This window comes from Apodemus sylvaticus, chromosome 7 (assembly GCF_947179515.1).
Source record: "Apodemus sylvaticus chromosome 7, mApoSyl1.1, whole genome shotgun sequence".
Lineage (NCBI taxonomy): Eukaryota > Metazoa > Chordata > Mammalia > Rodentia > Muridae > Apodemus > Apodemus sylvaticus.
In genome coordinates this window covers 120,717,696-120,733,310 of record NC_067478.1, presented here as the reverse complement: position 1 = coordinate 120,733,310, position 15,615 = coordinate 120,717,696, and the positions used below count along the sequence as shown (strand labels likewise).

At 45.9% G+C, this 15,615-nt stretch overlaps 1 protein-coding gene across 4 annotated transcripts in view; it reads left to right on the top strand.

Moving 5' to 3' along the window:
* Positions 1-15,615, top strand: part of Mre11 (MRE11 homolog, double strand break repair nuclease) — a 46,768-nt gene that overhangs the window by 19,018 nt on the left and 12,135 nt on the right. For all 4 annotated transcript variants that reach the window (XM_052189097.1, XM_052189098.1, XM_052189099.1 and 1 more), the window contains 7 exons: positions 1,228-1,399; positions 4,372-4,452; positions 6,416-6,542; positions 7,796-7,899; positions 9,250-9,423; positions 11,811-11,873; positions 14,547-14,763. In XM_052189097.1, coding sequence (XP_052045057.1) covers positions 1,228-1,399; positions 4,372-4,452; positions 6,416-6,542; positions 7,796-7,899; positions 9,250-9,423; positions 11,811-11,873; positions 14,547-14,763 — 938 coding nt within the window. The remainder of the gene's footprint in view (positions 1-1,227; positions 1,400-4,371; positions 4,453-6,415; positions 6,543-7,795; positions 7,900-9,249; positions 9,424-11,810; positions 11,874-14,546; positions 14,764-15,615) is intronic.

Sequence of the window (15,615 nt, the reverse complement as noted above, 5' to 3'; positions counted from 1 at the left end):
GTACCTCACTATAGCATCCAAGAACTGGGTAAAATGGGCTCCCTACCAAAGTTCTAACTTGGCTGTGCAACCATTGTTTTTTTTTTTTTCCACAATAAAATAGGAAAAAGGTTTTTCTGAAAGTTCATGATCTTGAATAGTTTCTGTTCAGCTTGTCTGGACATAGTCTTGCTCAGTTACTAAGGAGGAACAGGGTTGAACTAGTTAATTGCCAAGGTCCTTTCTAGCCTCTCAAGTCTCTGGTTCCCTCTTCCTCTGAGACAGAGCAGTCATGTAAGCCACCGTGGTTTTAGTCTAATAGCTGTAGCTACCGGGCTAAGACTTCCCAGCTCAGCCTTGGCTTGCCTGGGACACTCCTAGAGTTGATGTTCCTGAATTTGCTTCTCTCGGCCTTCAGTTCTGCAACCTCGCAGGGTCGGTCACTCTCCTAGAATTTCCACTCAGGTGTGATTAGATTTAGATTTGGACATTTAAATGGCAGTTGGCAAGATCTCTCAGCGGTGTCACTGCACTAAAGGTCTGACTTGACTCCCTTCTATTTGACTGTAGCATATCTAATTTCTTTCGTCTCCATGTTGGGAGATGGCATTTAAGATGGCGTCTAACCACGTAGCCTAGGCTGGCCTGGAACTCATGGTTCTCCTCCTTTTGCTCCCACATGCTAGGATAAGAGACTGTTCTACCATGCCTAGCTTTCTAATTCAATCTAAGTTGTCGACATCTTGTGAAATGGGCTCCTGTCTGACGCGGTGGATCTGCTCAGGTCCTGATGACTGTGGTACCAACATGTACAAGAGTGTGGCAGTGGGTGTGTGCTTGTTATGGTGTTGTCTGTCTGTGGTGATCTGGGTAGTGTTCATTATGCTACAGTCAGGGTTGTCCCTTTGTGAAACTGTATTTGCTCAGATAAGAGAGACAGAGGAAAAGATGGAGGAGTTTGTTTTATTCTTAGGAAGAATGTTTGCTATTTAAAATTAAATTGACAGAAACATCTATTTTTAACAGTATTGTTTTATAAACAAATATTTTATGAGAACTAAGAAAAAATGGACCCTTTTATTTAAGATAGGGTCCCAGCTAGCCTCTAACTTGTTATCCTCCTGCCTCAGTGTCCTGGGTGTTAGGATCACAGGCATGTGCCCCCCAGCCTTGTTGATAGCTTTGCATGTGTTTGTTCATCTTCCTGAGGATGCCTACTTTCTGTCTGAGCTCTTGGTTCCTGTGTAGACATGTAGGCTTGCTGCGCATTAAAGGGAGAAAGATGAACATGCAGAAGCTGCCTCTCCGCACAGTGCGACAGTTCTTCATGGAAGACGTGGTTCTGGCCAACCACCCAAGCCTGTTCAACCCCGACAACCCTAAGGTGGCCCAGGCCATCCAGAGCTTCTGTTTGGAAAAGGTAACTGTTTGAGAGGACAGCAGTGAGGTCCGCTTTGTTTGGAAGGTACTGCCCCTCGGTTATAAGGTTGAGCAGAGTAGAGGGACACCATCTGTGTTCTTGGCTCATGAAGCTGCAGCACCACTGGTGCTTAGGACATGAATTCATCATTCATTCTTCCGTTTGTTCATTCATTCATTCTTCCGTTTGTTCATTCATTCATTCATTCATTTAGAATAATTTACTGACTAATTTGTTCTTTGACAATTTCATATATGTATATAATGTCCCCTTCTCTTCCTTTTTTCTTGATCCCCATATGAAGTCTTTTCCACACTCATGTCTTTGTTTTGTGACTCACGAGTTTAAACAGGGCCTTCTGTGTGCCCCTGGGTTTGGAACCGATTGGTGCCTGGTCTTGGGCAAGGCCGAGCAGCCACAGTGAGTGACTGCAGTATTATGCCCTGCCCTGGTGAGGCTTCACAGCCAGTCTTATCTTCTGCCCAGCTTTCTCAGTGTTCCCTGAGCCTGAGAGGGGAGCGTGCGCTTGGACTTTTAGGGCTGAGTATTCAACTGCGAAGACTTCTTACATGGAAGAATGTTAGTCATAGAGAAGTTATCATTAATTCTCCTGGAATGTCTTTTAAAGAGCACACACATCAGCTTCCTCACAGATCTGCGTTCGATACTGGCTCACCTTCCTTGTGAGCAGATGCTGACTTTGGAGATGGGAGGACACTGTGGTCCTGCACCTCTGATTTCCATTGCACACTCCTCCTGCCCTAAAAACTACCCCATTTAAAATCTTAGCCTCCCTTTCTGGTGTAGACTGCGGCCGCCCCTCAGCCTCCGTGGAGGTCCTGCTGTTGTCAGGCCGCACATTTTTACCACACAGGCTGCAGCTTCGTTGCCATCATTGGAGTCGCTGCCATTGTTTAGTCCAGGCTCTCTGTCAGCTTTGCCTTACATCTTATTCTCACCTAAAGTGGGAAGTGGGGTGATAATGTGACCCCTGGTGCGTACTGACTGCTTCTGTGAACTCTGGCCCACATGTCATTCAGTCCATTCACAGCGCCTGTGTGTGGACAGGTTCCCCTCCCGCTTCCCATCTTCCTCTGCTCCCTCCTCCCCTCTCCTCCTCGTTATTATTTCTGGGAATCAAATCTAGGGCTTTACAGATGGTACACCATTTCTCTACTGTGAGTGCTTTAGCCTTCTTATCCATGTTCTCCACCACAAGCTGGACCTTAGATCACACAGATGGCCATTGCCACAGCTGAAGGATCAACATGTGGTTGAAATCACCTCCGCTTGAGCTCTGCTGCAGTCCCATTCTGGTCTTCCCTTCTAAACCTTCTTCTTCTCTTCCTCCTCCTCCTCCCCCTCTTCTTGCTCTTCTTCTCCTTCCTTCCTTCCTTTCTTTCTTTCTTTCTTTCTTTCTTTCTTTCTTTCTTTCTTTCTTTCTTTCTTTCTTTCCTTCCTTCCTTCCTTCCTTCCTTCCTTCCTTCCTTCCTTCCTTCCTTCCTTCCTTCTTTCCTTCTTTCTTTCTTTCCTTCTTTCCTTCTTTCCTTCTTTCCTTCTTTCCTTCTTTCTTTCCTTCCTTCCTTCCTTCCTTCCTTCCTTCCTTCCTTCCTTCCTTCCTTCCTTCCTTCCTTCCTTCCTTCCTTCCTTCCTTCCATTGTGAGACAGGGTGTTTGACATGAGGCCCTGACAAGCCTAGAACTTGAGTTTGCTGTGAACCTCCTGCCTATGCCTCCCAAGTGCCTGGATTACTGGCAAGCCCCACCCTTAGAAGAGTCATAAGAATACAGACAGGAAGAATGGTTATTAGCAACAGTATTAAGCTGTGCATAGCTTGGTCATTTCTGATATCTGTTTGATATGGTTCTTAATTATGCTGTTATTTTCATACCTGTGAGGACAAGGCTCACTTGTTAAGTGTTTTGTACTTTAAACTTTTTTTTTTTATTGTTTTTTTGAAACAGTCTTGTTCTATTGCAAAATTGGCCTGGAGCTCACTGGAGCCTCAAAAGCTCAGCCTTCTTTCTGCCTCTGGAATGTGGGTTCCAGGGGGACAGGTGCCACCATGCCCAGCTTCTTACCGTTCTGTTTAGCACTTGTGCTAGTGCCTGGTGCCTGGGTGCTGTGCACATGCTGGCTGACTGAGAGCTACTGAGCAGATGTCCGTAAAGCCCCCTTCTGTCCAGGAACACAGTCACCAGCACCTGTGGCTATAGACTAACACACTCAGGGTTCACTTTCTTGATTGTGCTAACCACATTTCAAGTATCCTATGTCCACATGTGATTCATGGCAGTAGCACCAGATACTACACAGGTAAAATAATTATTTCTGAGGAGCAGGCATGGTACCTCATTCCTATAATCCCGGTACTTGGCAGTGGGAGGCAGGCAGATCAGGGCAGCATTATAAAATCTCACACTTGGAAAAGACCTCAGGTTGGCAAACAGCTGCAGCCAGTAGGAAGATGTGTTGGAAATCAAAGCTGCCTTCCTGGACCTTTGCTCTCTCAGGAGCAGTGTAGGATAAATGCTTTCGTTTTGGCATCTCTGAGATGTTATAAACTCGGTCTGGTTTATATTGGCAACACTCATCCTGTTTACTTGAGCTTTCCAAGGTAAACAATCCAAGATCCTATAGATTCCTGCCGTGTCTACATGACACCACTGAACAACTCGGTTTATTTTGAACTAAAGTTAAATGGTGTAGCCCATGTTGAAACTTGAGTAGGAAATTGGAACAGTCAGTATTGTAGACTGTCTTTTGAAGAAGTTACGATGGGGATGGACACAGTACTGAGAATGTTTGTAAAGTAATGTTAGGGGATGAGATTGGTGGGGGCAGCACAAGCTTTAAAGGTGCAGCCAGCAAGATAGGGAGCAGGGTGGCTGAGGAGCCGGGCAGAGCTGCAGTAGTGGACGCTATGTCATCAGTCTACACAAAGTCTAATACTCTGCCATTTTTATTCTGAGATTGAAGAAATGCTTGACAATGCTGAGCGGGAGCGGCTGGGGAATCCTCAGCAGCCGGAGAAGCCTCTTATCCGACTCCGGGTAAGTGCTGTGTGCATTAACCAGGCCTGTTAGTTTATAATAATGCCCACTTACCATGCTTTCCTGAAAATTAGTGAGGTAAGTGCTTAGAGTAACGGGAAGACGCAAAAATGGGAAGCGAAGCCGTGGGCTTGGTCCAGTCTCAGGGACTTTATTGATTTGGTAGCTTATTCATACTTCAGTTGTTTCCTAAAGAATTTGTTTCTGATCTGTCCTTGCTCAGCCCCACTGTCCACCCACCCCCCACCTTGGTCTAGCTGCAGCTCCTGGCAGGAATTGCATGTGTTCTCATTCCCCTCAAGTCTGCTCCAGTCTCCCTGCAGCCTGGAGCTGTGACACGGAGCCTGTGGCTCCCCCGCCATGCCGATTCACTCCTGTTGTCCTTGCTGTTCTCAGTACAAATTCTTACATGCACTGTGTGCAGTTTGCTGTTTTGGTTACTGTGAGCTGCACTGTCCTGTGAGCCAGCCTGTCTCTCCACTCTGATAGAAACAGGGTAGCGTATGCTCATCTGCCCCACCCTCTCCCTCTCCTCCAGCCCTGCTGCGTGTTGCTTATCTTCCATGTCCTAAGACACACAGAGCCTGCAGGCGCTGGCATCAAGCTCTGATGCAGCAGGAGGTGAGTGGTAGTTTTGAGTTCCCTTCAGTTTTTGCCACTGAATTCCTCTCAGTCACTCTCTGACCTTTCTCCAGCTGCTCCTGTCTCTTAGCCATCTTTTCATTCTAATCATATGGCTTTAACAGCATTTGGTAGTGGTGAGTCCTGATTTTTTTTTGTAAGTCCTGTGTTTAGGAGGCGTGGCCTCAAGCCAGCAGCCGTGGCATCACCAGTGGTTAAAATGTGGAATTCCAGGTCCCACAGTGACCCTGTTGCACGTTTGCGTGCACATTACCATTTGAGAAGTCCCGGGATATACCTGAGGGGCTGAGAACCTGACAGCGCTTCGGTGGTCAGAGTAGTCACAGTCTCACACTGTAGAGAACAAGAACTCTGCAATTGCACAGTTCAGGAGGCTGGTCCCTCAGCAGTCCCAATCTGGAGAGCCACTGGGTCCCCAGTCAGAGGCCAAAGCCTGGAAACGCTCATTGTAATGTAAGTTAAGGAATCTGTGGCTGCAGCAGCAGCAGCTGCAGCAGGGAAGGGCGAGTGATGGGACTCAAATCTTCTTCCTGCCCTTTTTATCTGAGCTCTTACTGCGAGAGGCCACCCACACCACCCATGTTTGGGAGTGGATTTTCACAATCAAGACAACTAAGAGTCAGTCTGCTGGTGGGCAGAGGCAGCAGGCGATAGGCGCAGTGGCTGGTGCAGGCTGAGGGCTCATATTTTTACCCATAAGCATGAAGTAGAGAGTGCCAGTCAGCAGCAGTTGATGCTTTGTACTCTCAAGGCCTACCTGTGGGAAGGCCACACCACCTAAGCCAGAGACGATGGGGACCTCTCATCAAGCCACCCTAAAGCCACTTTTCAGAACCCACTGACATGACATTTTCACTGTCTGGATTTTCCTGCACTGTCTTTGTCTGGTCTGGAGCTGTCTTCCTGGGGCCCAGGTAAATAAGCCGACGTATGTAAGCAGCATATTTTGTTTTGTTAAGGGTTTCTCCCTTTATTTTGAACGTTGAGAAGCTGGTTTAAAGTCCCACCTTGTTTCCAGCTAGTACCATGCTGTGTGCCTAGGCTGTCAGGGAAGACAGTGCCTTCATTCCATCCTGGGCTGGCATGGCCTTGCTCTATTGAATAGGAAGTGTGTTTATGTAAACATCGCCTGAGTATTATTCATTCTGTCAATAGAATAAATGGTTTAACATCATCATAGTCATTACAGAACATCAGTTTAGAAATGTAAAAATATTGAACTTTCAGATTGATATAAATACCAAACTGTGCCCCCAAAAATGTGTATTTCTCAAAAATTGGCACACTGTTTCCTATTTAATAATTTGTTCTGTCCCTCCAGGTGGACTACAGTGGAGGCTTTGAACCTTTCAACGTTCTTCGTTTTAGCCAGAAGTTTGTGGATCGAGTCGCCAACCCAAAAGATGTTATCCACTTTTTCAGACACAGGGAACAAAAGGGAAAAGCAGGTAAACTGGTTATTTTAGAAAGTTAAGGAATTTATCTTGCAGTATTTGTATAAACCAGTCTTTGGTAAGATAAATACCAAATAGAAGATTTTAGTATTTGTAATGTTAGACCAAAAAAGGTAAGCGAATATTTTATCTTCTGAACATTTGGGGTGCTTTATTGCTTACTTGCCTTTAGAGGCAAGGTCTCTGGCCTCACACTGGATCTTTCCTCAGTGTCCTGCGTGCCTGGACTGCAGGCTTGTGCCATCCCACCCAGCTGCATTCTGTTTTTTAAAGTTGTGACTATTGAATAATTCATTTCCAGTTAAATTTTATAAATGCCTAGTGCCCTGTTAACTATTAAACAGCCATCAACTACAATAATATTTTTTCATAAGAAATATCCATCATGTTTATTATTATAGAGTACCCTTCCCTGTGTAGCTAGTAGGAGGATTTTCAGCAGTGGCAGAAATTGAGAATGGTGGGGTTGGGAGAGACGGCTCAGTGGTAATGAGCACTGCCTGCCCTTCCAGGGGACCCAGGCTCTCGGTGTGCCTCGTTCTCCGTCGCACTTGCCACTTCGTCCTGCCATCATTTGCTCTCATGGGCAGTGAGTCGTTCCTTTCACATTGTGTTCACAGCACCATATTCAGTCAGCTGATATGACGGGGTCAGCAGAGCCAGAGCTGGGCTGTTTGCTGACCTCCTGCTCGGTGGGCATGGTTAAACTGCCCTGCACAGGGAGTCAGCAGAAGTGCTTTAAGCATGTTTCCTGCTAGTGTTTGCACAGAATGCTGACAGGTCCTCACAGTTGAGACTTAATATAGTCTGTCTGTAAGAGGCATTGTCAGTGACCTGGCTTCCTTTATTTTGAACTGGGGGTGTGTGGTGGTGATGTCAGCAGCACTTTTTGGTACTGCTGTGATTAGTCCTGGGACCTGGAGGTTCTGTACCACCTCTTATTAGTGCAGATGGCCACATAATGGAAGACGTCAGTAACGCTATGTTATTGTGTGTTTTAACTCTGATACTTCCTGAAAGGAAGGCTCTGGGGACAATCTTAGCAGAACAGTGGCAAGAGCCATGGTCCTTTCAGATGGGGAAAGTTAATGTGGGCTGTGCAGAAAAAGAAGCAAATCCAAAATAACCCCAAGACCATTAGCAAATACAGCTCTCTTTTCTCCTTAAAATGGATGTGGAACCACTGAGGAGTTGGTGAGAGTTTGACTATTTTAACTCGCTATAGAAGCTGCTGTTTTTTGCTGTAGGAGAAGAAATCAACTTTGGGATGCTCATCACAAAACCTGCTTCAGAAGGAACCACGCTCAGAGTAGAAGACCTCGTAAAGCAGTATTTCCAAACTGCAGAGAAGGTGACTCCTTAGAACTCACTGTCTGATTTTGGATTTCATTGTAGTGAAGAGACACCATGACCAGGGCAACTCTTATAAAGGAAACCGTTTAATTGGGGCAGGCTTACAGTTCAGAGGTTCAGTCTATTATCGCCATGGTGGAAAGCATGGCAGCCTGCATGTAGATGTGGTGCTGGAGGAACGAAGAGCTCTTGATCTACAGGCAGCAGAGGAGGCTGTCTTCCACACTGGGTGGAGCTTTAACATAGGAGACCTCAACCCCCACCCCCACCCCCACGTGACACACTTCCTCCAATAGGTGCCCTAGGGCCCTGTGGCCCAAGCATTCACACACATGAGTCTCTGGAGGCCATACCTATCCAACCAGCACACTCATGGTTTTGTAAGAATGGGTGACACAGCAGATTTTAGTGTAGACTGTGTAATTCATAAGTAAATGACTCTTTGGTGTGTCTGTGAGGTAACCAGTGGGAGATAGTTTGGATCCAAGTAGTTGTGAACATTGTTAATCTAAATAACAGGAAGTGTTGTTGGCTCTGTTTCTCTTCTATTGCTGCTGTAAAAGTCTTGATCTTATGTTTGAATGTAGCCTGGTTTTTTTGTTTTTTTGGTTTTGTTTTAGTTACTTTACCAATACAGCCATATGATAGTGAAGTCACTTGGATTTCTGTAGTTGTATATATTTTTAAAATGTACGTTACCTGGCAATTGTGTAAGTCAGAAATAGCACTGGTCTTTCTGGGCTGAAATCAAGGAATCAGCAGGTCCATATTCCTCTCTGGAAGTTGTAAGGAAGTGTGTATTTCTTAACCTTCCCCAGCTACTAGCGCTCCTTATGTTGGCTTAGTCTCCATGAGCACAGCCAGCAGTATTGAATTTCTGACCCTGCGTCTCACTCATTCTTTCTGGAGCCCTGTGATTCTGTGGGGCTGCCTGGAGAGCCCTTGACAAGCTCCATAGTTTGTAGCTGGGTGATGAACACCCGTAAGATCATTAGTAGCCTTGGGCTCCTTCGCCATATAACATAGTCAAAGGTCCCAAGTGAGTCGGGGACATCTTTAAGGCCATCATCTTGCCTAGCCCAATGCTTTATCCTCATCTCTAGTAGTGTTTGGTGGCCTCTCTGGGATTGTCAGCCATTCGGGTCTCTGCCGCTAGCTATACCTGTCTTTGACTCCCCTCCCACTTTTTTCTGGCCCTGTTGATATTTAGCCATTGGTCTAAGCGCTGTCCGCTACCCACACCTCAGAGCTTATCTTTCCCAAGCAGATTGTGGTTTCATTCTTAGGTAGTTCCTGGATGAGGAACAGATAGTACTTGTGCATCAAACAGCTTTGTTGTCTTACACAGAATGTTCAGCTCTCACTGCTGACAGAAAGAGGGATGGGTGAAGCAGTTCAAGAGTTTGTGGACAAGGAAGAGAAAGATGCCATCGAGGAATTAGTGAAGTACCAGCTGGAGAAAACCCAGCGGTTTCTTAAGGAGCGCCATATCGATGCTCTGGAAGACAAGATTGATGAGGAGGTGAGCTGCCGACAGCCTTTAGAGTCCTCTAAGGTTTGGTTTGGTTTGGATCCACCACTGTTTAAGTCTCTGTTTTGTTTGGGTCCCTCTATAACTTATAGACAGTTAAGGGATAAAACAATGAATAAGTGAGGCAGTGTCTAGGCAGAAGCCTGTAGAGTTTGCCATGTGACTGGTGCTGAGCAAAGGTTGGGTCTGCCCTGTGGAGAGCGTCTTTCCAACTCCCAGGAAGGCTCTGAATGAAGCGGGGTAGTGTGGGTCTGCTTCTCTCTCATTCACTCTTTTCATTAGTTTTGACTGAGCTTCGAATCTCACCTAGAGCGTGCTTCCCCTCTGCAGGCCAGTGAGGGACAGAGGAAGCCTCCACTGGAGTGCATTGCCACATCAGGAAGCAAAACTAAAGGTTTAAATGTGGGAAGTGTGCAGGAGAGAAGGCTAACGTTTCAATATAGTATTAAAAGGCTCATAGAAAGCTTTAGAAAATACTAGGCATTTCAGTAGAGCCGTTAACAAAAGACATGAAAAGGGCGTTCACAAGAAGTATACATGGCCAATAAGCTTGAGAAGGGGGCATTTAATCACAGTTAACCAAGGGCATTCATCCTACTGGATTTTGTTTGTCAGATTTAATTTGAGAAAAGTGGCAGCAGGTGCACTGTTGAGGCGCTCCGAGCAGCTTCCTGACAGCAGCAAGGCTGGCCCGGAGGTGTCCTGAGGAAGTAGTGAAGCAGGCAGCAGTGCACAGCAGGACAGCTGCCGGCACTGTGGTTGGGGGTGGGGGGGGGTAAAGAAAACACTGTCACATACTCTAGAAGTCTAAAGACTTCCATTAAGTATTAAGTATTATATAGTAATATGCTGTTAGGTGTTATGATTTTGGCCAGGTGAAATGGCATGTTCATAACTGCATAACTCCAGAGTTGAGAAGGTGGACGTAGGAGGATTGGGAGTTCAAGGTCATCCTCACTACATCATGAGTTTCAGTCCAGCCTGGGCCACATGTGACCCTGTCTTAAATAATCAAGCAGTATGTGTTTGAAAGTCATAGAAAAGTATTTTCAGTATAATGTTACAGGCAAATAGGACTGTAAGGATGCAGAGATGTACACACTGACTTATTTACTCAGGTTCATAGCATGCATAAGTGTGAATAGATACTTTGAGGTTCCAAACACACCGGCAAGCGTTGGTTCCAGGTCTGTATCCCATGAGCTCACCATCTCTGTAGAACAGAACATTGTTTCATTGATGCAGTCCCTTGCCTCTCACCTTAGTGTGTTTAGCATGGTCGTCTTAAAGCCTGCTGTGTCACGTGTGTCATTCAGTGCCGGGTCCTCAGCGTCACTCACTGAGTGACTAGATGTGCTGAGCCAGCTGAGCTGCACAGTGTGTGTCTGGGTCTTTGTGTCTCTGTATCATAGTATCCAAGAGCATGGCCTTTCAACTAGACTGTCTGTGCCTCAAATCAGAAGCCTTGTCTGCGTGCTGATTCTTGAGTTCTCTGCACTCTCAGTACCTTATCTGTAAAATGGAGCAAGTAATAAAGTCTCCTCCACGGTTGTGGGGATTAAAACACTGTCTATCAGGTTGCCTCCTACCTGATGCAGTGTTCTTGCTCCACATGCTGTTCTGTGGCAGCAGCAGCATTTTTGGTGTCCAAAGCACCATGTCTTACTCTGTTAACTGGTTTTGTTGTGTGTGTGTTTTTGTGTGTTTTTTTGTTTTTCTGAGACAGAAACCTTGGCTACTCACTACTTGCTATGTAGACCAGGTTGGCCTAGTACTCACAGGGATCCTCTTGCTTCTGCCTCCTGAGTACTGGGATTAAAGATGTGTTCTACCATGCCATGTTCCATAATGGCTTTTAACCCTGGTTCCACTGCTCTTGTCAAGGTTTCTGGGACTCCTTTTGCCAGCACCCCTGTCAGGGACCTACTTCGACTGCTACCAAACTTCCCGAGACATGTTTGTCTTACAGGTCTACATGAAGGACTCCCACACATTGGGCATGCTTTCCTCCCTCCTTGACGGGGTGTTCCCTTTCCTGGTAACTTCATCTCTCCGTCCTCACAAGCTGGACTTCCCATAGCTTACTTAGTCTTGGGCCCATTTATCTGTATCCCTACTTTCTAACCCAGCTTCATGGCTTTCTTCCTCATCTCCAGACGTGCACAGTTCCTTGCCTGTTCCTTGTGTACAAAGAACAGATCTCCCAAGCAGAATGCCCAATCTCTGCCCTGCTCTTCCAGTAGAGTTCTATGGACTTCAGTCTTTGAGTTACATAGACTGAAAACCACCAAGTTGCTCATGCCTCTGTCCTCCGTCACCTGTATTCTGATGGGGCTCCGCTATCAGAATATACAGTGACTTTCTTTGTTATGGTTTAGGTCCGACGTTTCAGAGAAAGCAGACAGAAAAATACCAACGAAGAAGATGATGAAGTCCGAGAGGTAATTTACAGCTGCAGCGTACTGTGTCTGTAGGTTGGTTTGTGAACCAGAAGTGCCAGTCGGTATAGTTGGCCAGATTGCCCAAGGGTAGGTATGTTGTGTCTAGGAGTGAACCTTCTGGCCACCATTGGCTGATTTGAGCTCAGGTCACATCAGTGACAAGTATGTGACTATCATTGCTTTTCCCCCTTCTGTTCTTGTTGAAATGTATTTGTACATGGGATAGGCACAGATTTAGAGAAAATCCTCATTATTGAAAAGAACATGTAGAGATATTTCTAAGTTAGAATGTTGGAATCCTCCCAAGTTTCCATAAGTGTCTAGAAAGGTGGGTTTGAGACTGCTTCCTGAAGTTCTGGGCTTCTGACTGTCACTGGTGCTCCGTCACCTCACGATTAAAATGTGCATGTTTGTTTCCTGGTTGTGTGTTCTCTGTGTTTGATTATTGTCACTGTTTTGTGGTTGTTATGAGTATCCTTTGAGGAGTACAAGTGTGGAAGAGGATGGACAAGTGTGGTCTTTGACCACAAGCGTTCCCTCGCAGTCTCATTAGTCTTTTTAAAAGGGTAAGAGCTGTGCTGAGGGCTCATCTCAGTGGTCAGATGTATCAAAGTGCCTGAGACCATGTAATTCAGAAAGTGTAGAAAAATGTTTGAGCTCACAGTACCAGCAGCTGGAAGGCCAGAGAACATGGTAGCAGCATCTAATTAGAGTCTTCCTGGAGGGCTCTGACTTCTCAAATCGCATGACATGGTAGGGAGTGAGTGTGCTGCTTTCTTTGAGAACAGAACCATTGCCTGCATAGTTCATGAGTCCATTGATCCTGTGAATAGATTATCCACTCATGAGGCCTGCCTCATGCCGTGACCTTTCCATAGCATTCACAGGTGTTTGCGCAGAAAGCTTACAGCACGTGAAGTCTGGAAGATACATTAAATCACAGCACTCTGTAGGTCCAGAATGCTGTGGGTGCTGACAGGGTTTCAGCCTCAGTATCCTACTCGACTTGAGTGATAGAGTTGACATTTCCCACGATGTAATTCACAGCTTTGCCAGAATTTATGAGCTCAGAATATGTATCCTATTACTGTGCATTAGTTATTTTAACAGACAAATTAAAAAATACATACCATAGAGCTACTTGTCCACATGGGAAAAACTCAACTTTTTTTTTTAGGTACAGGTTGACTTGCAAACATAGGACTAGGACCAGACAGTAAAGACTGGGTTTTGTTGGCTTCCATGATCTCCATCCTATGCACTGCTGTCTCTTATGGGCCTGTAAAACCTAGCACTGTTCTTAGTCTGGCACACACTCCTTGGTTTTCTGGCTTATAAATTCCTGGGTCCTTTCTGAATTCAGACAGGGTTGGTACAAAATGAGATGCCGGCCCTAACTCAGAGTGAAGGGGGATTCATAGGATGGGAGGAATTGGTGTCCACATGGCATTAAAAAGGCTTCTTCAATTCAACAATAACAGCAGCTTACAAATGGACAAAAGCCGTGGCTAGTGGTCTTTTCAAAGGTTTTCAAATGCTCGGTCAGCACTTACGGATTCTAAGTATTCACAATGCAGACTTGACGCCACCCACATGAGAGAAGCAAGAGTGAGACCAGGGAGAGAGAGTGAGCGTGTGAACAGAACAGTCACAGGGTCAGTCAGGGCTGGCACCTCTGTGTGCACATGGAGCCCTATGCCTCGTGGTACAAGGAGGGCCTGATGCCCTGGGGTGGAAAGCAATATGGCCACTCCTGAGCAAGAAGAAGCACAGGCTTAAGTATACAGTCAAGGGGATTGGAGGTGGAGCCTCAAGTGAATCCTCATCCGCCAGTGCTCCTAGGGTATGATTGGCAGTAGCAAAGTCAGATACAGCAGGTTTCTGTCAGCAGGTCACTGGGTGAGCGACATGTGGTACCTTCCTGCAAGGAAGTGTTGCCACATCATTACAGACTGTGCATGGAGTCTGGACACACGCTGCGTGGGAAACAGCCAGATTCCAATGGCCTAGCGTATTCCATCTGTATGTGATACTGTGCTGTTCAGATATTATATTGCTGGAGCAGACTGGGGTTCCCAGGGACTTGGGGGTAGAGAATAGGTAGAGTTTAAGTTTAAGATGTAGAGTAAGTTCTACAGTCAGTAACTTAAAGCTGTTATACAGACATGGTGAGTTAGAACATTGTTGACTATAATATTTGAGAAAATGAAAATAAAGATGGTATTTAGACAAAGAAAAATAGATCATTTTGGAAATGGTAGTTTATCACTTACAAATAAGCATCTCGGTGGGACGTAGGTCAGAAAGAAAATAAAGGCACCCTAATATTTCATGGTTTTTTCTTTATCTTTTTAATTAAGAGCTCATTCTAAAAAAGAAGTGAATGACTGTCTTTTACAAACATTGTGTGGGATGAGGAGTGATCTTCAGCATCTTCTTTGGTTCTAGAAGTGCTGAGTACAAAACTGAGTTTCTTGGAGACCCCCGTAAGAGGTCTCCTGCAGGTCATGGCACAGGTAAGGTAAGGTAAGGTAGTGAGTGAACTTGATGGATAGAACACTCCTTCCACATTTGTACAGCACTTAGTGCGCATGGCATGTTAGTGGGTTGATGTGACTGGATGAATGGTGGGTGTGGTGCTGTCTCTCCTGATGTGCTGTCTCTGCTGCACAGGCCATGAGCAGAGCCCGGGCCCTCAGATCACAATCAGAGAACTCCGCCTCAGCCTTTAGTGCGGATGACCTGAGTTTTGATACAATGGAGCAGACAGCAAATGACTCTGATGACAGCTTGTCAGCAGTGCCTAGCAGAGGCCGGGGCCGAGGCCGGGGCCGAAGAGGAGGCAGAGGGCAGAGCACTGCACCCAGAGGGGGTTCTCAGAGAGGCCGAGGTCAGCACCCATCTTTGCCTTTCAGCACTGCAGACTTGTAAGCTACAAGTCTTGTCCTTGCCAAGTTGTGTCCTTTGGTCAGAATTGAATAGATGGATTTAACTGGGTGTGTGCAGCCATAGGGTCTTGGCTGTTTTTAAGTTATAATTAAGAGCCTCTCTGTGTATGTCTCCTGTATGTATTCTCTTGTGTATGGAGGAGTAATGGATGACAAATGTGAAGGAAGGAAATCTCACAATTTCAGATCAGAGAAATACTGCTACTATCAGGAGACAAAGTACTTACATGTTAGAGTCTCTTTGAGCTTGTTTAAGAGTGAAAAGGACGCAACATCTTACCTTCTAAAGGCCGTCACAGCACAGCTGTCACCACTGGGACTGTAGTCCTGGCATAGTCCAGATGACGGAGCATGGCCGTCCAGTGACTTCCTAGTTTAACCCATAAATCTATCACTAGGAACAGTTCTTCATTGAAGATTTGTCCATGGGAGGGCTGGATACATGGCTCAGGGGTTAAAAGCACTAGCTGTTCTTCTAACAGCTAGTGTTAAAAGCACTAGCTGTTCAATTCCCAGGACCGACGTGGCAGCTTACAACTATGTTGTAAGTTCAGTTCCGGGATCCTAGGCCCGTTTCTGCTTTACAGTGCCCTGCCACATGTGAGACCATACGCTTACATAAGCACGCATGTGCATAAAAATAAAACAAAAATTAAAAGAATATTCAACCCAAGGGAACCCAAGCTGGTAACATAAAATGTGACTTAATATAAGAGCTTTGAAGAATCAGGCATGGAGTGCACACCCAGGTTTCTGTGGGCCTGGTACAGAGTAAGTTCCAGGGCAGCGAGAGC